We start from the raw sequence: 25,134 nt of genomic DNA, 5'->3' as shown, positions 1-25,134 counted from the left end.
GTTATAAGTTATATACTATAAGTTATATAGTATGCAAGTTATAAAGCTATCTCCTATGTGAATTTTCCTTTAAGATGTTATAATATAACCACTCTAAGCATCTAAGCATATTTGTGTATTCTGGTAGTTTAACGCTGAAGAAGAGCTGTAACGTGACTTGTTGTTGAACACGCAGTAAAAGCTGACGCACTTTTGTTCCGTGCGTTTTAACTGAAAAATGAGTACTCCGAATCTTTATTAAAAACCAACAGGCTGGGGACTTTAATTTTTTGTTGTTGTTTGTAACTATTTGGCAGACGTGAAATACAAACCATGTGCAAAGCAAAGACTGCAATACAATATTTGTTCCTCCATCACGTCACGGTGTGTACAGTGAATAGTTTAAGCGTATGTGATGCATTGCTGCAATTGGTCTGACGTGTGTGTGTGTGTGTGTGTGTGTGTGTGTGTGTGTGTGTGTGTGTGTGTGTGTGTGTGTGTTTAGGGGTTCTTTTTTTAGGCTATACTCTCTTGCAATTGAACCTGATAGTTACGTTTACTACTTAAAAATGTCATCAAAGCTAAAAATCATATCTAGTCAAACCGCATCACGACATCGCTACAAATACAGTATGGGATTAAAATCAGCGAACATCAATAGGCTTAGACTACTTTACCTTGTTTCAGCGAGTTAAGTGTATTAAGTGAATTAAGTGTGTAATGATCCCACACTTTACACAATTTCTACCGTTTCTTTACATATTTATTCTCCGCCATCGCGCCAACTAAATTCAAAATATATGCTTCCTGAACAGGTCCGTGTGAATAAACGGTCCGTGGGAAACAATCAAATCCCTGCGCCGCGCGCATAGTGCACGTCATGGGAATTTAACGAGGCTTCGAGGCAGAGTTTTTGCCTCGAGGAATTTTTGTAATCGAGTAACTCGAGGAATCGTTTCAGCTCTAGTCAAATGCAGCACTAAGATCAAGTAACACTAATAGAGCGATACAACCACGATCGGATGATAAGAGCAAATCATTTGTGACTTTAATGAGAGCTGTCTCAGTGCTATGGTGCGGTCTAAATCCGGACTGGAAATCCTCGCAGATACCATTTCTTTCAAGAAAGGAACACAGTTGTGAGGATACTGCCTTTTCTAGTATCTTTGACAGAAAAGGTAGATTTGAGATCGGCCTGTAATTGACTAATTCTGTAGGATCGAGTTGCGTTTTTTTAACAAGCGGTTTAATCATAGCCAGCTTAAAGGTTTTTGGTACCTATCCTAGAGACAAAGAGGAATAATGATGTTAAGAAGAGGATCTATGACTTCTGGAAGCATCTCTTTCAATAGTTTAGTCGGTATAGGGTCTAACATACATGTTGTCGATTTAGATGAATTCTCCTCATTTATTATGCTGATGTCTTCAGATCTCCTGTAAATTGACACTTAAAGCTCATTTCGTTGGTGTCAGCAGACTGAGGGAATTTGTTGGCTACTATGTACGTTTATTTCTGTTTATGATTTTAACTGTTTTTCTTACCATTATTTATACTTGGAAGAATTTAAATTATTTATATTATTTTCTATATTTCTTAATACCGGTATTTTAATGAAGAAACAGAATGATGTTAGGATAAGCAATAAAAATAATTAAAAATAATTAATGAATTGGCGTCACTTACTGTATGATGAATAGATAGACAGACATAAATGCTTAGAAGTTTCAATTATTATAAAAACAAACTCGCTCAGTAATTTATATATTTTTGATTTTGGCAGATCAGCTCCTCCCACACTGGAATACATCATCAGTGAAGCTCCTCCCACACTGGAATACATCATCAGTGAAGCCCCTCCCACTGTAATCACATCATCAGTGAAGCTCCTCCCTCTGTAAGCACATCATCAGTGAAGCTCCTCCCACTGTAATCACATCATCAGTGAACCTCCTCCCACTGTAATCACATCATCAGTGAAGCTCCTCCCACTGCAATCACATCATCAGTGAAGCTCCTCCCACACTGGAATATATCATCAGTGAAGCCCCTCCCACTGTAATCACATCATCAGTGAAGCTCCTCCCGCACTGGAATACATCATCAGTGAAGCTCCTCCCACACTGGAATACATCATCAGTGAAGCCCCTCCCACTGTAATCACATCATCAGTGAAGCTCCTCCCGCACTGGAATACATCATCAGTGAAGCTCCTCCCACACGAATACATAATCAGTGAAGCTCCTCCCACTGTAATCACATCATCAGTGAAGCACCTCCCGCACTGGAATACATCATCAGTGAAGCTCCTCCCTCTGTAATCACATCATCACTGAAGCTCCTTCCACTGTAATCACATCATCAGTGAAGCCCCTCCCACACTGGAATACATCATCAGTGAAGCTCCTCCCACACTGGAATACATCATCAGTGAAGCTCCTCCCACTGTAATCACATCATCAGTGAAGCTCCTCCCTCACTGGAATACATCATCAGTGAAGCTCCTCCCACAGCAATTCTCCGATAAATGCTTTTTTAAATGATTCCCATCAGCTGCGAGTGAAGACGAGCATCAGAGCATCAGGAAGAGCTGAAATCTGCAAAGACTGAGTTTATTAAAGAGGACAGTGAGAACACGAGTGATCCAGAACCTGCAGAATGAAACACACTGAAGATCCTGAAGAACAAAGAGGTTGGTGTTTATTGTTCATTCATTCATGATGCTGGAGAACATTCATGTTAGAAACATTCAAGCACTTCTTCACATTTAGATAAACAGTTAATCTATGAAATGGTACAGAATGTTCTGGGTTTTTCTTCAACAAATGGTCAGTAAAGGGAAGTTTGAGAGACTTTTATATTGATTGTCAAGATCGGATCAAGCTTATTACTATTTTAACTGTTTTATTTTACATTTATTTTATATCTGGTCCCAATTTGCAACTACGTTACCAGAATTTTTGTCCTTTTCAACATAGTTCACAAAATTATTATTTTTTTAGGAATAATCAGTAAACGCCAAGTTACTGATAAAGTTGTATTTGTCAAATATCATACAAGTTATTCATAGTTATAGAGATTCTTCTTACAGTAACTTTGGTAACAGGGTTGATGAATACAGTCAATGCTACAGTTTGTGTAAAAACTGAGACAATGGATTTAGAATAGGCTTGTTTGAGATGCGGCTTGCCTCGCCTGAAGTGTAGTCGAGAGTAGGGTTAGGGTTCTCATTGGCCGACAGCTGATGATGTCATTGAGCCGTCTCAATAGGCTTGTTTGAGATGCGCCTTGCCTCGCCTGAAGTGTAGTCGAGAGTAGGGTTAGGGTTCTCATTGGCCGACAGCTGATGATGTCATTGAGCCGTCTCAATAGGCTTGTTTGCGATCCTCCTTGCCTCGTCTGAAGTGTAGTCGAGAGTAGGGTTAGGGTTCTCATTGGCCGACAGCTGATGATGTCATTGAGCCGTCTCAATAGGCTTGTTTGAGATGCGCCTTGCCTCGCCTGAAGTGTAGTCGAGAGTAGGGTTAGGGTTCTCATTGGCCGACAGCTGATGATGTCATTGAGCCGTCTCAATAGGCTTGTTTGAGATGCGCCTTGCTTCGCCTGAAGTGTAGTCGAGAGTAGAGCTAGGGTTAGGGTTCTCATTGGCCGACAGCTGATGATGTCATTGAGCCGTCTCAATAGGCTTGTTTGAGATGCGCCTTGCTTCGCCTGAAGTGTAGTCGAGAGTAGGGTTAGGGTTAGGGTTCTCATTGGCCGACAGCTGATGATGTCATTGAGCCGTCTCAATAGGCTTGTTTGAGATGCGCCTTGCCTCGCCTGAAGTGTAGTCGAGAGTATGGTTAGGGTTCTCATTGGCCGACAGCTGATGATGTCATTGAGCCGTCTCAATAGGCTTGTTTGCGATCCTCCTTGCCTCGTCTGAAGTGTAGTCGAGAGTAGGGTTAGGGTTCTCATTGGCCGACAGCTGATGATGTCATTGAGCCGTCTCAATAGGCTTGTTTGAGATGCGCCTTGCCTCGCCTGAAGTGTAGTCGAGAGTAGGGTTAGGGTTCTCATTGGCCGACAGCTGATGATGTCATTGAGCCGTCTCAATAGGCTTGTTTGAGATGCGCCTTGCTTCGCCTGAAGTGTAGTCAAGAGTAGAGCTAGGGTTAGGGTTCTCATTGGCCGACAGCTGATGATGTCATTGAGCCGTCTCAATAGGCTTGTTTGAGATGCGCCTTGCTTCGCCTGAAGTGTAGTCGAGAGTAGGGTTAGGGTTAGGGTTCTCATTGGCCGACAGCTGATGATGTCATTGAGCCGTCTCAATAGGCTTGTTTGAGATGCGCCTTGCCTCGCCTGAAGTGTAGTCGAGAGTATGGTTAGGGTTCTCATTGGCCGACAGCTGATGATGTCATTGAGCCGTCTCAATAGGCTTGTTTGAGATGCGCCTTGCTTCGCCTGAAGTGTAGTCGAGAGTAGGAGTAGGGTTAGGGTTCTCATTGGCCGACAGCTGATGATGTCATTGAGCCGTCTCAATAGGCTTGTTTGAGATGCGCCTTGCTTCGCCTGAAGTGTAGTCGAGAGTAGGGTTAGGGTTAGGGTTCTCATTGGCCGACAGCTGATGATGTCATTGAGCCGTCTCAATAGGCTTGTTTGAGATGCGCTTTGCTTCGCCTGAAGTGTAGTCGAGAGTTGGGTTAGGGTTCTCATTGGCCGACAGCTGATGATGTCATTGAGCCGTCTCAATAGGCTTGTTTGAGATGCGCTTTGCTTCGCCTGAAGTGTAGTCGAGAGTAGGGTTAGGGTTAGGGTTCTCATTGGCCGACAGCTGATGATGTTATTGATCCGTCTCAATAGGCTTGTTTGAGATGTGCTTTGCTTCGCCTGAAGTGTAGTCGAGAGTAGGGTTAGGGTTCTCATTGGCCGACAGCTGATGATGTCATTGAGCCGTCTCCATAGGCTTGTATGATATGCGCCTTGCTTCGCCTGAAGTGTAGTCGAGAGTTGGGTTAGGGTTCTCATTGGCCGACAGCTGATGATGTCATTGAGCCTTCTCAATAGGCTTGTTTGAGATGCGCTTTGGTTCGCCTGAAGTGTAGTCGAGAGTAGGGTTATGGTTCTCATTGGCCGACAGCTGATGATGTCATTGAGCCGTCTCAATAGGCTTGTTTGAGATGCGCCTTGCTTCGCCTGAAGTGTAGTCGAGAGTAAGGTTAGGGTTCTCATTGGCCGACAGCTGATGATGTCATTGAGCTGTCTCAATAGGCTTGTTTGAGATGCGCTTTGGTTCGCCTGAAGTGTAGTCGAGAGTAGGGTTAGGGTTCTCATTGGCCGACAGCTGATGATGTCATTGAGCCGTCTCAATACGCTTGTTTGAGATGCGCCTTGCTTCGCCTGAAGTGTAGTCGAGAGTAGCGGCTGCAGTGAGAGGAGGAGTGAAAGAAGCGCAGGCAAGCCGGACAGTTCTCGCTTCTCGCAGTGGATCTGACTCCTGCAAGATCAATGATGGATATGGAGGGATTCACGCTCCTGCACAGTGTTGCTAATAAACTGGATGTAATTTAAGTTCTGTTGCTTTTATATGAAAATAAATATAATGAACAAGACACCCAAAGTACTTGTTAATTAATTCCATTCCAAATAAGTGTTTATCAATCATTTTTTCTTTAATACAGACATATGCTATGTGTTTTTTTGTTTTTATAATAAAATGACATAACCCATAGAGATCACACTGTCCGAGAGTTTGGGAATATTCACACATAACATATACACATAAAACATGATATCCGAGTTTTAAAATAAAACATTATAAAAGAGAACAATACATCACGGTTGTTTTAACCAATCAACATTAAGCTGTGTCGTCAGCAAGTCGTTTCCCATCATGCTTTTGATCAGCGCAGTCGGTGGAGAGCAACTGCGAGCGACTGCAGAATCCGACACTTGCGCTCGCGAGAGCTTTTTGACACACGTCAGCATGACATCAGAGCAAGGTGGACCGCTCTCGGACACATTTCTAACCGGCATGCATTACGCGCTGATCACCGGTGATCGGTTCTGCGCAGATTTTGCTCATCGCAAACAAGCCTATTATTTTCTTGTCTTCCCATCATGCAGCAGAAAGAGCCCAGATGATCTCACTTCCTGGGTGTCACAGCTGTAAGAAATGCTCTGTTTTTAAAAGGAGGAAAATCATGTCATGAGTAACAGGGTTGATTGAAACATGTAGGACACAGATAATGGTAATACATATGGTTAATTTAAAACCAGTTAAAGCCGCTCTACACTTTGAGCGTGTGATATTTCTACAGACACTGCAACGCTTGTGAAATGACGTCACATTCTGCGGCAGCTTTTTTACAAACATAAATTCAACATATAACAAATAATAATAATTAAAAATGTAAAAATAAACAGTCCACTCCACATGCTCTGCTGCGACGACACACAGTCAGTCAATGTTCCATGGCGGCGTCACGTCTCTGTCTACCGTCGGTTTGTTTTGTACCAGTGTGTCTAGCGTTTGTCTTGAGAAGTTCTCACTAGTGTCTGCGTCTTTATCCACCCATCGTTTTACTGATTGTCAAGAATGAGGGACTTACACACACTCATCGCGATCGCGCTCATAACATCATGGATTATACGCAACAACAACCTGGCACTGGCACTACTAACCAGCGACCAGGGACCACTCACCTACAGCCGGGCGGATCTCCTTCAGCTCCGATCCTCTGCATTATGCCAGCAAAAACCACCAGTTGCACTCCCACCGGAGATCAAACCAAGACGAGGAGGCGTAAGAACTAGACTCCGAAAGTGTCCCTTTAGGCCCCCCCTCCCTTCCATCATACTAGCGAACGTTCGTTCGCTCAGGAACAAAATGGACCTGCTGCACGCCAAGTGCTCCATGGAGAGAGGCTACAGGGATGCCTGCATAATCGCGCTCACCGAAACCTGGCTGGATGAAGAGGTCCCGGAGTCCGAGGTCAGCCTTGATCATTTCACCATCCTAAGAGCTGACAGGACCCATCAGTCAGGAAAAGTGAGAGGTGGTGGGATCTGCATCTATGTCAACAGCAGATCCACAACAAGATCTGCACACCAGATGTGGAGATGATGACGTTAAGCCTGCGTCCCTTCCACCTCCCGAGAGAATTCCAGACGGTGGTTGTCACCTGTGTTTACATCTGCCCGAGCGCCAACGCTAGGGTAGCAGCAGAACTAGTAGCCGACAACGCTAACAACATGCTAGCCGCCTACCCGGAGGCTCCAGCGTTTATCCTGGGTGATTTTAACAACTGCAGACTCAACGATGTTCTGCCATCCTTCCACCAGTTCGTGGATGTTCCAACGAGGAAGGAGAACACTCTGGACTTGTGCTATGGCAATGTTGCTGATGCCTTGACCGCACGTGCCTTCCCGCCACTCGGTTTCTCTGACCACAACGTCATCTTCCTCCTCCCGCAGTACAAACCGGAACTGAAACGGATCAAACCAATAACCCACAGCGTCACCCTCTGGTCGGAGGACGCTATTGAGCAATTACAGGGCTCTCTAGCCTGCACGGACTGGGGTATTTTTCAGGGCACACTGGACGAGAGGGTATCCACCATCACTGACTACATCAAGTTCTGTATCTATACCACCATCCCCACCAGAACTGTCAAAAGATACCCCAACTCCAAACCCTGGATTACCCCCTACATAAAACATGCACTAAAAGAAAAACGAACAGCATTCAGGAATAAAGACTGGGCCACTCTCAAAATACTCAACTGACAAATAAAGAATGACATCATCAGAGCCAAAATGCAATATAAAAACAAACTGGAGCAGGAGTTTAGCAACATGAACACAAAACAAGCATTCCAGAGAATCAAGAAACTTACAGGTCAAGAACATAACCACCATCACCAACCAAGCTCGGACCCTCTTCATCTTGCAAACACCCTGAACAGCTTCTTCAACCGGTTCGACATCCATGACCACACCTCCACCTGTGAGGAACTTCTCAGAACCCTTTCCTCCCATGAACCTCACCAACCGCGCTTCACAGAGGAGGATGTGCAGCAGCAGCTGGCCAGGTGCAAAGTTGGTAAGGCACCTGGGCCAGACGGCATCCCGGCAAAGGTGCTGAAATGCTGCACAATGGAGCTCTCTCCCATCTTCCACTCCATCTTCTGGGAATCCTACAGGACAGCAACAATACCCACCCTCTGGAAAACATCAACTATTATACCTGTACCCAAGAAACCACGCCGCTCAGAGCCCAACCACTTCCGTCCGGTCGCACTCACCCCAATAATCATGAAATGCATGGAGAAAATCATACTACAACTCATCTTACCTGCTGTCAGCAAACAATTGGACCCATACCAATTTGCATACTGGCTGAAAAGGGGGAAGAGGATGCAGTGCCTTCTCCACTCCCTCCTTCACCATCTCCAGATTTCCCATAACTTTGCCTCAGTTCTGTTTGTTGACTTCAGCTCCGCATTCAATACAATCCAGCGCCATCAACTCATTAAGAAACTACAGCACCTGAATGTCACCCCTCTCCTCATTCACTGGATAAATAACTTTCTCAGCCACAGGCCACAGACAGTGAAAATAGGGAGTACGACATCATCAACCATTATCACCAACACTGGAACCCCCCAAGGTTGCGTACTCAGTCCTTTCCTGTACACACTTTACACAAATGACTGCCAGAGTTCACTACCCAACACCACTTACTACAAATATGCAGATGACACAGCCATAGTAGGACTACTTACAGACAACAGTTCTATTACAGCCTACCACCAGTCCATCACAGATTTTGCACTGTGGTGCTCTGATAACTACCTCCAACTCAACCTTGACAAGACAAAAGAATTGGTTATTCATTCATCAAAATCACCCCCTGGACTCACTCACATCACTATACATGGCCAACCAGTGGCACAGGTCAGCACTTTTAAATATCTTGGTCTCACCATTGACAATAAGCTTAACTTCAATGAACATGTCACTATTACACAGAAACGTGCACAACAGAGACTGTATGCAATACGCAAACTAAGATAACTGTATGTTGCCCCCCATCATCTTTTGCTACTCTACAAAAGCATCATCCAACCCCTTCTACTCTACTGCTCCCCCTGTTTCTTCACCATACTAAATGTCATCAGCAAGAACAAACTCATTAAAATCTCACGCTTAGCATCCAAGATAATACAGCTTCCCACCCCCAGTCTCACTGATGCAAATGACACAGCCATCATACGCCTTGCACGCACCATAGTAAGTAGCCCTGACCATCCCCTGAACCGGTTCTTCACCCTACTCCCATCTGGCCGCAGATACAGAGCCCTGGACTGGAAAAAAGTGCACTTTAAGAGAAGTTTTATACCCTCAGCAATCACTGCACTTAACAAACTCCCGTGACACTACCCATGGGGGGGTGTTATATGTTATATGTTATACGTTATATGTATGAGGCTGTGTACATCCTGCATGGAATGTAAAAAATGACATGTGTGAAAAAGAATATCCTTATAGGACAATAAAGATTAAAGAAAGAATGCTAAACGCTTGTGTTATTTCTCACGGCGCCATCCTTAATCCAAGATGGCGCCGCGGATGGCTGCCTCGGTGTGGAGCTCTCCAGCTATTGTGTTGTTTTTGTTCGTTTGTTCTGCGTTTAGTCATTCTTTTCCTATCAGTTTCACCAAAGACGAACTACTGGACATTAGGAAACACACACCAGAGACCTTTTCTACAGTTTTGGATTATTCGGACGTTTTGCTGGACATTCTCGTCGGAGGTGCAGCGTTGTTGTTCAAACGCGCGTTCAGACGCAAACGCGGGAAGCGAGCCGGCGCGCTGGTTAAACTCCGCGAGCGCGGCCTGCGCACTGCACTCCCCAGCATTCATCTCGCGAATCTCCGATCCCTTCCTAACAAAACGGATGAACTTCTTCTCCTCACCCACACTAACAAGGATTTTTTAAACTCTGCTGCTTTGTGCTTCACTGAAACCTGGCTGAGTGAAGCCATACCGGACAACGCAATACATCTGCCGGGCTTCCAGCTGTTCCGAGCGGATCGCATCGCGGAGCTAACGGGGAAAACGAGAGGTGGTGGATTGTGTTTCTACATTAACGAAAGTTGGTGTTCAGATGTAACAACACTGAAGAAGATGTGCTCTCCTAATTTAGAGGCACATTTCATAAACTGTAAACCCTTCTACTCGCCTCGGGAATTTTCCTCTTTCATTCTCGTGAATGTTTACATCCCTCCAGACGCGTGCGCGAGCGCGGCGCTACAACAGCTGGCTGAACAAATATCTGAAACGGAACAAAGGTACCCAGACTCTCTTTTAATCATTCTTGGGGATTTTAACAAAGCAAATCTTTCCCGTGAACTACCAAAATACAGACAGCACGTTACATGTCCCACCAGAGACAGTAATATACTGGACCACTGTTACACCACAATAAGAAATGCGTATCACTCCGTCCCACGGGCAGCTTTGGGGCTCTCTGATCACTGTTTGGTTCATCTCATACCGACCTACAGGCAGAAACTGAAATCAGCTAAACCTGGAATATGGACTGTGAAAAGATGGACTAATGAAGCAGAGCAGAATCTACAGGCCTGCTTTGATTGCACTGATTGGACTGTTTTTGAAGCTGCTACCAATGATCTGGATGAGCTCACAGATACTGTAACATCATATATAAGTTTCTGTGAGGATACATGCATTCCTACCAGGACATTCTTATCATTCACTAATGATAAACCATGGTTTACTGGGAAACTCAAACACCTTCGTCATGCCAAAGAGGATGCTTACAGAAGTGGGGATAAAATCTTGTATAACCAGGCCAGGAACAGATTGACAAAGGAGATCAGAGTTGCTAAAAGGAACTACTCTGATAAACTGAAAAACCAGTTTTCATCCAACGACCCATCATCAGTCTGGAATGGCCTGAGGAACATTACCAACTACAAGTCACCATCCCCTCGATCTGTGGACAATCAACACCTGGCTGACGATTTAAATTCATTTTACTGCCGGTTTGAAAAGCCCTCATTCACACCACACTCCCGGTCTGATCTGCACTTCACACATTCAGCATCACCTCCTGTTCTCCAATTATCACTCCCCCCTCCTGCCATCCAACCTGAGCTTAAGGTCTTTGTGGAGGACGTGAGCCGAGTCTTCAAAAAACAGAAGACTAGGAAAGCCTCAGGCCCAGACGGCATCTCATCTGCTTGTTTAAAAGCCTGCGCTGACCAACTGGCCCCGGTCTTCACGCAGATCTTCAACAGATCATTGGAGCAGTGTGAAGTTCCCTGCTGCTTCAAACGCTCCACTATCATTCCTGTCCCCAAAAAACCCAAAATCACTGGACTTAATGACTACAGACCTGTCGCTCTCACGTCTGTGGTCATGAAGTCGTTTGAAAGACTGGTGCTGGCCCACCTGAAGGACATCACTGGACCCCTGCTGGATCCCTTTCAGTTTGCTTACAGAGCAAACAGGTCTGTGGATGATGCAGTCAACATGGGACTGCATTATATCCTGCAACATCTCGACAGACCAGGGACTTATGCAAGGATCCTCTTTGTGGACTTCAGTTCGGCCTTCAATACCATCATGCCTGGTCTTCTCACAGCCAAACTGACCCAGCTCTCCATACCATCCTCGATCTGTCAGTGGATCACCAGCTTCCTGACGGACCGGCAGCAGCGAGTGAGACTGGGGAAACACACATCCAAGACACTCACAATCAGCACTGGTGCTCCCCAAGGGTGCGTTCTCTCCCCACTGCTCTTCTCCCTGTACACTAATGACTGCACTTCTAAAGACCCCACTGTCAAGCTCCTGAAATTTGCAGACGACACCACTGTCATCGGTCTCATCCGAAACGGTGACGAGTCTGCTTACAGACTGGAGGTTGAACAGCTGGCTGCCTGGTGCAGTTATAACAACCTTGAGCTGAACACGCTCAAAACAGTGGAGATGATCGTGGACTTCAGGAGGAACAGCTCAGCACTCCTCCCACTCACCATCATGAACAGCACTGTGGAAGCAGTGGAGTCATTCAGGTTCCTGGGCACTATCATCTCTCAGGACCTGAAGTGGGACAATCACATTGACTCCACTGTGAAAAAGGCCCAGCAGAGACTGTACTTCCTTCGCCAGCTGAGGAAGTTCAACCTGCCACAGGATCTGCTGATTCAGTTCTACTCAGCCGTCATTGAGTCTGTCTTGTGCGCTTCCATCACTGTCTGGTTTGGTTCAGCTACCAAATCAGACATCAGGAGACTACAACGGACAGTCCGGACTGCGGAGAGGATTATTGGTGCCCCCCTGCCAAACCTCCAGGACCTGTACTCTTCCAGAGTGAGGAAGAGAGCAGCTAAAATCATCACAGACTCCACTCACCCTGGACACCACCTGTTTGAACTGTTACCGTCAAGACGGAGACTCAGATCACTGGCCACAAGAACATCTCGGCACAGGAACAGTTTCTTCCCACAGGCCATTTCCCTCCTGAACAGTTAACACTCCTCCCAAGGCATATGCCTTAAGTGCAATACTCCCACTGTTTAGTGCAATATCCCACAACTCAGGTGATACTTATATGTAGATTTATTTATTTATAATATTCAAAACACTGTAAATAGGTTCATAATCTGTAAATCTGAAAATGTCTATTCTGACTAAACCCAACTGTGATAGTTTTACTCTCATATATTTATATTTTTATTTTTTATTCTTATAATTTGTAGTATTATGTTTCATGTTGTATTTGTATATGTCCACTGGAAGCCTCAGTACCAAAACAAATTCCTTGTGTGTGCAAGCACACTTGGCAATAAAGCTCTTTCTGATTCTGATTCTGATTCTGATTCACTTGAGCTTGTGTTTCTGGTGTCCCACTTTCACATGCGTATGAATGGAAGTCAGTGCAAGGAAAAGTCTAGTGCGAACGGCCATTAATAATTAAAACGTTTAGTAAAAGAAAATATCAATCTCAAAGTTGGTGTCAAAAAATGGCAGTATTGTATATTTTAATATTAATATAATGTTAGATAATTGTGTCATTGATCAAAAATATTTAATAGTTCTTGCTAAAGAAACATGGGATTCTTGCTTATAATGTTTTACAAATAATACTTGGAAGTTAAATTTACCTCATTTATGGAAAGTTTCAAGGACATATAATCAATTCATAAAAAGGCATCAAATTATCATAATATTTTATGGCAGTTGTCTACTTTCTACCATTACATCAGGGCTCACTTTCATGTTCTTTCACTTTATATTTCTCTCTTTGAGTTATTTTGATGTACTGAAAATTAAATGTAATATTTGTTTCTGTCATGTCAGACCGGATGGAAGAGAGCGAGGAGAGAGAAGAACTGAGTGAAGTGAAGGAGGAGAGTGAAGAACTGAGTGAAGTGAAGGAGGAGAGTGAAGAACTGAGTGAAGTGAAGGAGGAGAGAGAAGAACTGAGTGAAGTGAAGGAGGAGAGAGAAGAACTGAGTGAAGTGGAGGAGGAGAGTGAAGAACTGAGTGAAGTGAAGGAGGAGAGAGAAGAACTGAGTGAAGTGGAGGAGGAGAGAGAAGAACTGAGTGAAGTGGAGGAGGAGAGTGAAGAACTGAGTGAAGTGGAGGAGGAGAGAGAAGAACTGAATGAAGTGAAGGAGGAGAGAGAAGAACTGAGTGAAGTGAAGGAGGAGAGAGAAGAACTGAGTGAAGTGAAGGAGGAGAGAGAACTGAGTGAAGTGAAGGAGGAGAGAGAAGAACTGAGTGAAGTGGAGGAGAGTGAAGAACTGAGTGAAGTGAAGGAGGAGAGAGAAGAACTGAGTGAAGTGGAGGAGGAGAGAGAAGAACTGAGTGAAGTGGAGGAGAGTGAAGAACTGAGTGAAGTGGAGGAGGAGAGTGAAGAACTGAGTGAAGTGGAGGAGGAGAGAGAAGAACTGAATGAAGTGAAGGAGGAGAGTGAAGAACTGAGTGAAGTGGAGGAGGAGAGTGAAGAACTGAGTGAAGTGGAGGAGGAACTTCATGTCCAACCTGGAGAAAAATCTTTGAGTCGCTCAAAGACTAAACGGAAATTTTCAAAGAAAAGACGAGCCAAGAAATCTTTCACCTGCACTCAGTGTGGAAACAGTTTAACAACCAAACAACGTCTTGAGACTCACATGAGAGTTCATACCGGAGAGAAGCCGTTCACATGTAATCAGTGTGGGAAAGATTTCAGTCAATCTTCATCCCTTAAAGATCACATGAGGATCCACACCGGAGAGAAGCCGTTCACATGTGATGAGTGCGGGAAAACATTTCTTAGTACATCACACCTGAAGAGACACCTGAGAGTTCATACGAAGGAGAAGCCGCATTCATGTTCTGTGTGTGGAAAGAGTTTTTCACGGCTGCAATCTTTATATACACATCAGAAAACTCACACTGGTGTGAGAGAGTACATGTGCTTTGAGTGTGAGAAGACTTTTACGACAGCAACCAATTTAAAACTGCACCAGAGAATTCACACGGGAGAAAAACCTTACAAGTGTTCACACTGTGACAAGAGATTCGGTCGATCAGAACATCTGAAAACACACGAGAGGATCCACACTGGAGAAAAACCTTACAAGTGTTCACACTGTGACGAGAGATTCAATCGATCAGAACATCTGAAAACACATGAGAGGATCCACACTGGAGAAAAACCTTACAAGTGTTCAGACTGTGACAAGAGATTCTGTCGATCAGAACATCTGAAAACACATGAGAGGATCCACACTAGAGAGAAGCCGCACACGTGTGATCAGTGTGGAAAGAGTTTTGCTTTTAAAAAAAACCTGAAGACACACATGAGAGTCCACACCGGAGAGAAGCCGTTTAAGTGTGATCAATGTGGGAAAGATTTCAGTCAATCTTCATCCCTTAAAGATCACATGAGGATCCACACCGGAGAGAAGCCGTTCACATGTGATCAATGTGGCAACACATTTCTTAGGGCATCAGACCTGAAGACACACATGACAGTTCATACGAAGGAGAAGCCGCATTCATGTTCTGTGTGTGGAAAGAGTTTTTCACGGCTGCCTAATTTACATAGACATGAGAAAACTCACACTGGTGTGAGAGAGTACATGTGCTTTGAGTGTGAGAAGACGTTTAGTACAGCAAACCATTTAAAACGGCACCAGATTATTCACACTGGAGAAAAACCTTACAAGTGTTCACACTGTGACAAGAGATTCAGTCTGTCATCATCTCTGAAAAGACATGAGAGGATCCACACTGGAGAGAAACCTTACAAGTGTTCACACTGTGACAAGAGATTCAGACAGGCATCAACTCTGAAAACACACGAGAGGATCCACAGCAGAGAGAAACCGCACACGTGTGATCAGTGTGGAAAGAGTTTCTCTATTGAAAGTCGCCTGAAGCGACACCTGAAGATCCACACAGTGGAGAAACCACTTAAACACAGTCTGAGATCACGGTAAGTAGTTTATTTTCATGTGCTGAGCAACAAAGTGTCTTCTGTGTAAGTTATTATTATAGTGTTTGAATCCTTAACTTTGAAATATGTATGAACACTTTTTAATAAAATAGTAAAAAATATATTTATAAGGTAGCCTAAATGTAAGCAACATCTTAATATGCCAATATAAGCCTTCACATTAAATTATTTATTATTGTTTTTTATTAGTGACACATTTGGGGAGAGGATATATTCCAAAACTTTCTGAAAATATGAGAATTAACTGCATAGTTACTAGAAATGTTTACCATGGAAATTATACAATTTGCATGCATACAAAATAAGTCCTCACATTCTTTCTTGTGGTACCCAGTGACACACCTGTGTGAAAGGCTTATTATGCAGCTTATTATGCAGGTCATTGTCATCTCAGGTGTGAATCAGAGCATTATTCATGATCGTTCACGCCCACATGCATATTGCCTTTCCAAACCAAAAGTGTCTTACAAAATTTAAAACAATGTATTGTGTTATGTGAATGATTAGGCAGGATGATTTTCAGATCCTTTAGAAGCAAAAACTCTAGGCAACAACATCCATTAGTCAAAAGTCTTGTGGACACATATTTAGTATGTGTTTTGTGGCCTTATTTCAGAAACTTTAAGTTTTAGTTTTTTCAATAACCATGCATAAACATTATTCTTAGTGCTGTGCGATAAACCGGTTCAAACCGAAAACCGGTTTATATTTTCGTCACGATATTGATTTTGAATAAACCGCCACACCGGTGTATTTAATTACACAACGTTCGGAACGAGCGTTACGCTGCGCGACACTGTTTCAGACGGACCCTTTACAGTGTTGCACTTCTAAGCAGCGACGAGTGAGGGTAAACAAACAGCAGTGCTCTGTTACGTTACATGGACGATGGATGCGGAGCGCATTATTGTAGCGCGAAAGTACATTAATATAATGCGCGAGCGCGAATCTCTCTGCTCGCGCGCGGAATATAATGTGCCGCGCTCTCAGATACACGCTGCTCTTGTTAAAATAGGTCTATTTTCTCTTGGCTCGCTCAGAGAATCCTGCACTTAAAACGTGTTCAGTGCAATCGCGAATCTCTCCTCTTCCCCAGCTAACAATTTTAGGTTATAAGAACGTTTTCATAACATTCCCATTAAGTTATAAAAACGTTAACGTTATTTCTGAATGTTCCAGGAACATATGTCAATTTTTTTAGACGTATGTATTAACGTTATTTCTTGGTTATAAGAACTCCATTCAAAACGTTATAAGAACGTTCAATTCTCCCGTTATATAAACGTTGTATTAACGTTCTTGCTTGGTTATAAGAATATCATTCAAACATCATTAGAACGTACAATTCTCCCGTTATATAAATGTTGTATTAACGTTATTTCCTGGTTATAAGAACGTTATTAGAACGTTAAGAAATAACTATTTTAGGTTATACTGGGCGCTATTCTATTATACAATATTCACTAATGACAGTAAAATAGACCATCCTAAGTCAATTTACTGCAGTAAATCCTCTCTCAATCAGTAGAAAATGCTTTACCTGACATAAATGTTGCTCACATATTATGGTAGCCCTGTTTGTGCTGAATAGAGTGTAATTACACCTTTGCCAATAATATGTTTATAAGCAACTGAAAAAAGCACAAATGTCAGGGCATGTCAAAACATCTCAAGGACCCCACAAACACCATGTTTACGCTACGCCATGACGCACTACTCTACTTCTGACGTCACAAGTTGCGTAAGTTGTGCTTTAGGCGTAAGTAGACTGCGTATGGCCGGAAGCTATACATTTATAATTTGCTCCAAAACTATGTGAAAATCATCCTGCATACTCATTTAGATAAGACGATATATTGATTTGAAATTTGTATGACGTGTTTTGTGTGAGAAAGCTGTATGCGAGGAGGCGTGAATCTCTCAGTAATATGAATGCATTTTACACCTGAGAAAGACAAAGACCCTCCCCTAATGGCCCTATCAGGTGCTATCAGGCCCGATCATTATGAGGAGCCTTGCCCAAAGAATGAGGAGAAATAAAAAAAAGAATGGCTTTTTGATTGTCTGGATTTATTTACAACACAACATAATCCAAAGATACACAACAAATGACAAAATAGCACATTAGTAAACACACTGATCTAAAGACAGAGACTTGGACAGTCACACACCTTTGTGCCATTCCTAAAACATAGTAGCCTACATACCGGTCATGTACAAGGTGTTTGACTTTTCATTTTACTATGTTCATGTACAGAGACTCATGTGAATGTTGAAGTCAGCAGGACTCATCCAGTGGCATCTGGTCCCTTTCTAAAAAAAAAAATAAATAAACACCTGTAAACATGTTGATATCAAGACAAACTATAGGGCTGCACGATTTTGGGAATACATTTTAGATTTTTCACTCACACACACACATACACACACACATATATACATACACACACATATATATATATATATATATATATATATATATATATATATATATATATACACACACACACACACTGCCGTTCAAAAGTTTGGGGTCGGTATGATTTTTAATGTTTTTAAAATAAGTCACTTATGCTCACAAAGGCGGCATTTATTTGATTAAAAATACAAAACAAACCCAGTAATATTGTGAAATAATATTTCAATGTAAAGCAGCTGTTTTCTATGTGAATATATAGTAAAGTGTAATTTATTCCTGTGATCAAAGCTGAATTTTCAGCATCATTACTCCAGTCTTCAGTGTCACATGATCCTTCAGAAATCAGTATAATATGATGATGTGATGCTCAAGAAAAGTGTTTCATTATCATCAATGTTGAAAACAGTTATTTACATTTTTATTTCAGGATGCTTTGATGAATAGAAAGTTAAAAAGAACAGCATTTATCTGAAAATTAATCTTTTGTAACATTAAACACTACCGTTCAAAACTTTGGGGTCAGTAAGAATTTTTTATTTTATTTTTGGGTGGAAATAAATAAAATGCATCAATACTTTTATTCATCAAGGAGGAATTAAATTGATAAAAAGTGACAGTAAAGACATTTATAATGTTACAAAATATTTTATTTCAAATAAATGCTGTTGTTTTTAACTTTGTTCATCAAAGAATCCTAAAACAAATGGTACACAACTGTTTTCAACATTGATAATAATCATAAATGTTTCTTGAGCATCACACCATCATATTATACTGATTTCTGAAGGATCATGTGACACTGAAGACTGGAGTAATGATGCTGAAAATTCAGCTTTGATCACAGGAATAAATTACACTTTTTACTATATATTCGCATAGAAAACAGCTGTTTTACATTGAAATAAAAGTAGTAAAATGATCACTACAGAGGAGGGTGTTTGCGGTGATCCTCAGCTCTCTATCAAGGTGTCTCTTCACAAAATTAATCCAACTCTTCTTGATGTGATCGTTTTTCGGAAATGTTCTGACGTGACCGCATCCAGATAGTACGCATTTCTGTGACGAACGCATAGCTAGCTAGTACTAATAATATTAATACTTACAGTAACTCGTAATTGAGCAGCAAAGTGATGTTATTAATGTGCTCTATTTATATTGTTAGGGGAGGGGCCAGCCTCAGTGGCTCCAGTGCATCATCAAGTAGGGGCGTGTCCAGGAGCTCAGGGGCTCCAGGGCGTCATCAAGTAGGGGCGTGTCAATCAAGACCCCCAGTGCGTCATCATTTTTAGCCCCGCCCAAAAAATCCGGAGCACAGCAATAGTGAAAAATTGTTTAACGGTCTAACGCCACAATTCAGTACTTCACAGTCTTTGTAATATGTTTTAGCAATACATTTCTAACATTTATAATGTGTTTAGAATTTTTTTAGAATTGCCTTTACAGGGACTTTAATATTAATAAAAGAATGCATAAAATTCGATTTCGATTCACAAGCTTGCAATTCGGTCCGATATCGGTTTCGGTACAATACATGGCAAATTTTCACAATTTTCATTTTCACGCGCAATGTTCGATTCATTTATCAACTGAAAACAGTAGTGATGGGGACGAGACCGCCTATGCCGAGTCCAAGTCAAGACCGAGTCTTTGAAGGGTCGATTCCGAGTCGAGACCGAGTCTTTGAAGGGTCGAGTCCGAGTCAAGACCGAGTCTTTGAAGGGTCGAGTCCGAGACGAGACCGAGTCTTTGAAGGGTCGAGTCCGAGTCGAGACCGAGTCTTTGAAGGGTCGAGTCCGATTCGAGACCGAGTCTTTGAAGGGTCGAGTCCGAGTCGAGAAAGGGTCGAGTCCGAGTCGAGACCGAGTCTTTGAAGGGTCGAGTCCGAGTCGAGACCGAGTCTTTGAAGGGTCGAGACCGAGTCTTTGAAGGGTCGAGTCCGAGTCGAGACCGAGTCTTTGAAGAGTCGAGTCCGAGTCGAGACCGAGTCTTTGAAGGGTCGAGTCCCATTTATGCTACTCTATAAATGAAAATGAATATTTCAAAAGTATATTTTACATTACGCTATAGAATAGGAAAATTACAATACTTTTGTCCTAATTTCTTCACTTGTAAGAAATAAACCCTTGAGCTTTTATTTTGGAGAAAAGTTTGAGCAAAGTGCACACTTTTCTTTAAATCACGCAGCACAAAGAGAATGCCTAAGTCATGTGCGGTTTAGTCTAAAGTACGAAATATAATACTGAAAACACTCGACATGTCAACAAAACATAAACATAACATCTTCCTAAACGCATATCAAGCTTATTTAAAAACCTCGAAAGCATAAACACTCATTCAAAGTACCTGGAAAAGGGAGATGTAAATGACCATAAGTTCCCGACTCCTCAGCACGAGCTGACCAATAAATCTAACACACCAAGAGAGGCGGGACTTAAGGCAGAACAGCCAATCATCAGCCGGTCACACTCAAAGCCGGTGTCATTTTTGAGAGGAAAGGGGAGAGGAGACGCAGCGAGCGCAGACACAGAGCGGCCAGATAAACAACTGAACGAGAGCGACTGTAATAAGGCGTTTGTGTAAACTGCAGAAAAAGTGCGGGTGTTGAACCCTCTCACCGGGAAAGTGATGGGGACGAGACCGCCTATGCCGAGTCGAGACCGAGTCTTTGAAGGGTCGAATCCGAGTCGAGACCGAGTCTTTGAAGGGTCGAGTCCGAGTCGAGACCGAGTCTTTGAAGGGTCGTGTCCGAGTCGAGACTGAGTCTTTGAAGGGTCTGAGTCGAGTCCGAGTCGAGACCGAGTCTTTGAAGGGTCGAGACCGAGTCTTTGAAGGGTCGAGTCCGAGACGAGACCGAGTCTTTGAAGGGTCGAGTCCGAGACGAGACCGAGTCTTTGAAGGGTCGAGTCCGAGTCGAGACCGAGTCTTTGAAGGGTCGAGGCCGAGTCTTTGAAGGGTCGAGGCCGAGTCTTTGAAGGGTCGAGTCCGAGACGAGACCGAGTCTTTGAAGGGTCGAGTCCGAGTCGAGACCGAGTCTTTGAAGGGTCGAGACTGAGTCTTTGAAGGGTCGAGTCCGAGACGAGACCGAGTCTTTGAAGGGTCGAGTCCGAGACGAGACCGAGTCTTTGAAGGGTCGAGTCCGAGACCAAGTCTTTGAAGGGTCGAGTCTGAGTCGAGACAGAGTCTTTGAAGGGTCGAGTCCGAGACGAGACCGAGTCTTTGAAGGGTCGAGTCCGAGACGAGACCGAGTCTTTGAAGGGTCGAGTCCGAGTCGAGACCGAGTCTTTGTAGGGTCGAGTCCGAGACGAGACCGAGTCTTTGAAGGGTCGAGTCTGAGTCGAGACAGAGTCTTTGAAGGGTCGAGTCCGAGACGAGACCGAGTCTTTGTAGGGTCGAGTCCGAGACGAGACCGAGTCTTTGAAGGGTCGAGTCCGAGTCGAGACCGAGTCTTTGAAGGGTCGAGTCCGAGACGAGACCGAGTCTTTGAAGGGTCGAGTCCGAGTCGAGACCGAGTCTTTGAAGGGTCGAGTCCGAGACCAAGTCTTTGAAGGGTCGAGTCTGAGTCGAGACGGAGTCTTTGAAGGGTCGAGTCCGAGACGAGACCGAGTCTTTGTAGGGTCGAGTCCGAGACGAGACCGAGTCTTTGAAGGGTCGAGTCCGAGTCGAGACCGAGTCTTTGAAGGGTCGAGTCCGAGACGAGACCGAGTCTTTGAAGGGTCGAGTCCGAGACGAGACCGAGTCTTTGAAGGGTCGAGTCCGAGACGAGACAGAGTCTTTGAAGGGTCGAGTCCGAGTTGAGACCGAGTTCTTTGAAGGGTCGAGTCCGAGTCGAGACCGAGTCTTTGAAGGGTCGAGTCCGTGTCAAGACCGAGTCTTTGTAGGGTCGAGTCCGAGACGAGACCGAGAAAGCAGAAATCGGTCTCGAGACCGGACTCGAGTACTACATCACTAGAAAACAGGATGACTAATCGATTCTTGGGATTTAAGAATCAATATTGGTTCGTAAAAATGAGAATCGATTAAAATCAAGAAATCAATATTCTTTACCCAGCCCTAGTATCCATCCATTGAGTTTTTTTATTATTATTATTGCAAGTGACTTAAGATGTTGTTGTTTTTCAGTTCATAATCAATTACCATTCATCTGCAACTCCTACAACACAACACAACAATGTTAAAGTTCTGAGCGTCATTTCTCTAAGTTTTCTTTCTACCGCTGTGATTTTCAGGTGCTGAAGTTCAATCAGAGGATCAGGAGTGTCTGAGGATTGCTCTGATCGGGAAGACAGGAAATGGGAAGAGTGCAACAGGAAACAGTATTCTGGGAAGAGATGAGTGTGACTAGATTCAGTCACGAGTGTGTGAAAAGAGAGTTGGTGAAGTTGATGGTCGATCAGGAACTGTTGTTGATACTCCAGGTCTCTTTGACACGACACTGACACATGATCAACAGTAAATAAATACTGAAATGTATTTCCACGTTGTCACCTGGCCCTCATGTGTTCATCATTGTGTTGAGTTTGGAAAGATGTACAAGAGATGGGCACAGTAGATCTGATGAAGAAGATCTTCAGTCCAAGAGCTGCTCAGTTCAGCATCGTTCTGTTCAGGAGGAGATCGCCGGAGAAATAAGCCAACAGAAAAATGTTTCAGTGAAAGTAACTGTGCAGAACTGAAGAAACTGAACAGAGATTGTGGAAACAGATTCCTGGTCTTTAATAACAGTGAAAAACCAGAACAAACCTCACACTGTAAAGCCTTAAATCTATCCTTTGGGTGATTGACTGACAGTGCATATTAATATGCGGATTGCTTAGGATTCTGATATTCTCTATTTCTATTTTTTCTGATACAATTCTATTGTTTTTTATTTGATTTGCCTTGACCAATGATAATTGTCTTTAATTCTGTTTTTTGTCAAAATGTTGAAAAAAAAAAAAGTGTGTGTTGAGTTTGGGACACACTCATTCGCTGTGTGCCAACAACGCCAGTTTATCCTTGTGAGGGTACCTGGAATATATTGTATAATTCTAGTGTTGACTTTTTACCTGTGGAAAACTAAAAGATATTGTGAAAGCAGGCATTAACTTCATTTTCTGTTGGTAATTATAATGTATAACTTCTTATTAGCTCTGTTCACTTGTTTATGGTTATCTGGGAAATGAGCGGGATTTTTAATGTTTTTAAAAGAAGTTTCTTCTGCTCACCAAGGCTGCATTTATTTTATTAAAAATACAAAACATATACAATATATATATATATATCTCCTGTTTTTGATTAGAGATGAAGTTTGTGTTGTTGATTTTCATCTGTTTTTGTGCAGCTCCCTTAAACCTTAATTAGCTTCTTTTCTGTTTATTATTTTAGGCCTTACTCTCTACTGTATGATCTTCTCTCCTGAAGATTCATTCCCATCTTTCTTAAGCTTTTTGATATATGAAGGAAATAAATACTTTTACTTTTACTTAAGTTGCGTTATGTTTTCACTCTGAGGCTGAAGTGAGTTCTGCACATATTTTTACATCCCTACGTTATCATACTTTCTTTTTCTTTGTTACCTCCCCTAGCCTGACCAGAGAGAACATGGTACAGTATAAATAGGCTGAGACAAACAATGTAATAACAAACAGGTGAATGCAATAATTCATGATGAGTCCGGGCAAAGGATTGTGGGGACTGAAGTTCATGGCAGAGGAGTGCCCTCTAGTGGCCGACCTGCGCACAACAGCTGGAGACTGAGACACAACACAAGACAAAACACCACTCCTGGGGCCTATACCATGAAGCCGGTTTAAGTGGCTAGCCAGCTATGTTCCAGTTTAGTTTCCGCCAACCCTGGGTTTTAGGTACTATGAAAGTAGCTCGGCTTTAATCGGTGTTCGTCACCATGGTATCTTACGCTGCACGGCTAACCTGCTCCCGGGCAGGTGATGTTCTGGATTCAAGATCTCAGACTGAAGTTTGACCAATCAGCTGTGAGCAAAGAAAAATAGGTGACGTAACTAATTCCCAGCCCCTGTTCTCTGTTGCAATGACTTCACCTTTTCTCCCAAATCCTGTGGACATCTCCGCGCAAATTGTTATACGAGCACTTCGTAGAGAAAGAGTTTTTAGGGACAGACAAAATCCATTTGACTTTCCTGATACTTACTTGTATGAAAGATACAGATTTTCAGCAGAAGGAATGTCTTATCTTTGTGAACTTCTTGAGCCACACATAACAAATGTGACTCGTCGAAGCCATGCACTTACTGTACCGCAAATGGTATGTATTGCGTTGCGTTTTTTTGCAAGTGGAACATACTTGTATGCGGTCGGTGATGCAGAGAATCTAGGGGAAAACACGGTCTCTCAAACCATTCACAAGGTGGTTCTCACACTGCAGGGGTACATTAATAGCTTCATTGTAATCGCTGGACATTCATCGACCATGTCCATAAAAGAGGGCTTTTATAAAATTGCCGGTAAGATATCTTGATAGGGTGACATCACATGAACAGATTTAACCTTTTTCTTCTTCAAAAAAGCATAGTTCACACACTTAGACATCTATTATACAATAGTCTGCAGTAGCTACCTGCTAAGAATGATTTTAAATATATATCTAACAGATAGGACAATTATTTACTGTACATTTAATCTGCAGATTATGAACGTACGATCACAAGTTTGGATGCCAAATGGCCTGGCTCAGTGCATGACTCATGAATTTTCCGTGAGTCTATTTTGTGTCAGCGCTTTGAGGAAGGCAAGTCAAATTTGGTACAGTACACGTTAAAGTTTTAATTTTCATAGCAAACTTACGCAATTTTCCCCTCTTCTGTTCTGACAGGGCTTTTTGATGGCCTGTTGATAGGAGACAGAGGTTATGCATGCCAGAGGTTTTTGCTAACCCCCTATCCTGACCCTCAGACAGGGCCACAAACCGCTTCAATGTGGCCCTCAGTAAATCCAGGGTCAAGATCGAGATGACCTTTGGCATCCTAAAGGCACGTGTCAACTGCCTTAGATGCTTAAGAGTGTCACCAGAGCGGGCATCACAGATAGTGGCTGCATGTGCCATTCTGCACAATAAAGCCACTCTCAGAAAGGAGTACCACCCGATGAAACTGACCCCATCACACTTGACCACCCAGCTGGCGCAGCTGTCAGAGATGCAATTGTAGCCGGCTCCGTCTGCACTTCGCCGACTACTGCGTTGTGTGCTGGTGCACTGATGAC

General features: G+C 43.1%; 1 protein-coding gene across 4 annotated transcripts in view; it reads left to right on the top strand.

Annotated features, from left to right (window-relative positions):
• The window catches only part of LOC143714409 (uncharacterized), a 73,306-nt gene extending 49,929 nt beyond the window's left edge, over positions 1-23,377 (top strand). Inside the window, exons 1-3 of one of the 4 annotated variants that reach the window (XM_077205542.1) lie at positions 1,766-2,669; positions 13,352-15,476; positions 22,143-23,377. In XM_077205542.1, coding sequence (XP_077061657.1) covers positions 2,636-2,669; positions 13,352-15,476; positions 22,143-22,149 — 2,166 coding nt within the window. In that variant the 5' untranslated portion in view covers positions 1,766-2,635 and the 3' untranslated portion in view covers positions 22,150-23,377. Of the gene's footprint in view, positions 1-1,765; positions 2,670-13,351; positions 15,477-22,142 lie in introns of those variants that run through there. The other 3 variants (XM_077205546.1, XM_077205544.1, XM_077205543.1) reach the window with 3 other exon arrangements.
• The last annotated feature ends 1,757 nt before the right edge of the window (positions 23,378-25,134 follow it).

This window comes from Siphateles boraxobius, unplaced genomic scaffold (assembly GCF_051911475.1).
Source record: "Siphateles boraxobius isolate OS27281-9 unplaced genomic scaffold, OSU_SipBor_1 54, whole genome shotgun sequence".
NCBI classification, from domain to species: Eukaryota; Metazoa; Chordata; class Actinopteri; order Cypriniformes; family Leuciscidae; genus Siphateles; species Siphateles boraxobius.
Note: the sequence above shows the minus strand (reverse complement) of the source record. Positions and strands in the feature narration are given on the sequence as shown.